At 61.9% G+C, this 1,044-nt stretch overlaps 1 protein-coding gene across 1 annotated transcript; it reads left to right on the top strand.

The window, feature by feature from the left end:
• Positions 1–613: 613 nt before the first annotated feature.
• LOC107081539 (high mobility group protein B1-like) lies at positions 614–1,038 on the top strand (the record flags this gene model as incomplete). Its single annotated transcript, XM_015369703.1, has 2 exons — positions 614–811; positions 880–1,038. Coding segments are annotated over 2 exons (324 nt in total), but the record flags the coding sequence as incomplete, so codon positions are not given.
• Positions 1,039–1,044: the final 6 nt, after the last annotated feature.

The raw sequence follows: 1,044 nt of genomic DNA, 5'->3' as shown, positions 1-1,044 counted from the left end.
CCCTCTGGCTCTGACGTCCCCTCCGTGTCCCTGTGGCTCTGATGTCCCCTCCGTGTCCCTGTGGTTCTGACGTCCTCTCTGTGTCCCTGTGGTTCTGATGTCCCCTCCATGTCCCTGTGGTTCTGATGTCGTCCCCTCCGTGTCCCTCTGGCTCTGATGTCCTCTCCGTGTCCCTGTGGTTCTCTGTGGTTCTGACGTCCCCTCCGTGTCCCTCTGGTTCTGACGTCCCCTCCGTGTCCCTGTGGCTCTGACGTTCCCTCCGTGTCCCTGTGGTTCTGACGTCCCCTCCGTGTCCCTCTGGTTCTGACGTCCCCTCCGTGTCCCTGTGGCTCTGACGTCCCCTCCGTGTCCCTGTGGCTCTGACGTCCCCTCCGTGTCCCTGTGGTTCTGACGTCCCCTCCGTGTCCCTGTGGTTCTGACGTCCCCTCCGTGTCCCTGTGGTTCTGACGTCCCCTCCGTGTCCCTGTGGTTTTGAAGTCCCCTCCGTGTCCCTGTGGTTCTAATGTCCCCTCCGTGTCCCTGTGGCTCTGATGTCCCCTCCATGTCCCTGTGGCTCTGATGTCCCCTCCGTGTCCCTGTGGTTCTGACGTCCCCTCCTTGTCCCTGTGGTTCTAATGTCTTCTCCGTGTCCTGCAGGTCGGCGTTCTTCGTGTTCTGCTCCGAGTACCGTCCCAGCGTGAAGCAGCAGTACCCGGGTCTGTCCATAGGGGACTGTGCTAAGAAGCTGGGGGAGATGTGGAGCAAACTGGTCCAGTCTGAGAAGCTGCCCTACGAGGAGAAGGCCCAGAAGCTGAGGGAGAAGTACGACCGGGTAAGACCAGAACCGCCCCACGGGTCAGAACCGCTCCCACGCACGCCGCTGATCCCTCTCACCCACAGGACATGGTGGCGTACCGCGGGGGAGGAACCTTCGCCAGGAACCCGGACGCTGCTGCCCAGGGGGCCGAGGAAGAGGAGGATGAGGAGGGAGAGGAGGATGAGGAGGAGGAGGAAGATGACGAGTAGAGAGGAAGAGGAGGGATGGTGTGTTTGAGAGGAACCAGT

This window comes from Cyprinodon variegatus, unplaced genomic scaffold, assembly GCF_000732505.1.
Source record: "Cyprinodon variegatus isolate N-32 unplaced genomic scaffold, C_variegatus-1.0 Scaffold6514, whole genome shotgun sequence".
NCBI classification, from domain to species: domain Eukaryota; kingdom Metazoa; phylum Chordata; class Actinopteri; order Cyprinodontiformes; family Cyprinodontidae; genus Cyprinodon; species Cyprinodon variegatus.
This window is presented reverse-complemented; position numbering and strand designations above follow the sequence as displayed.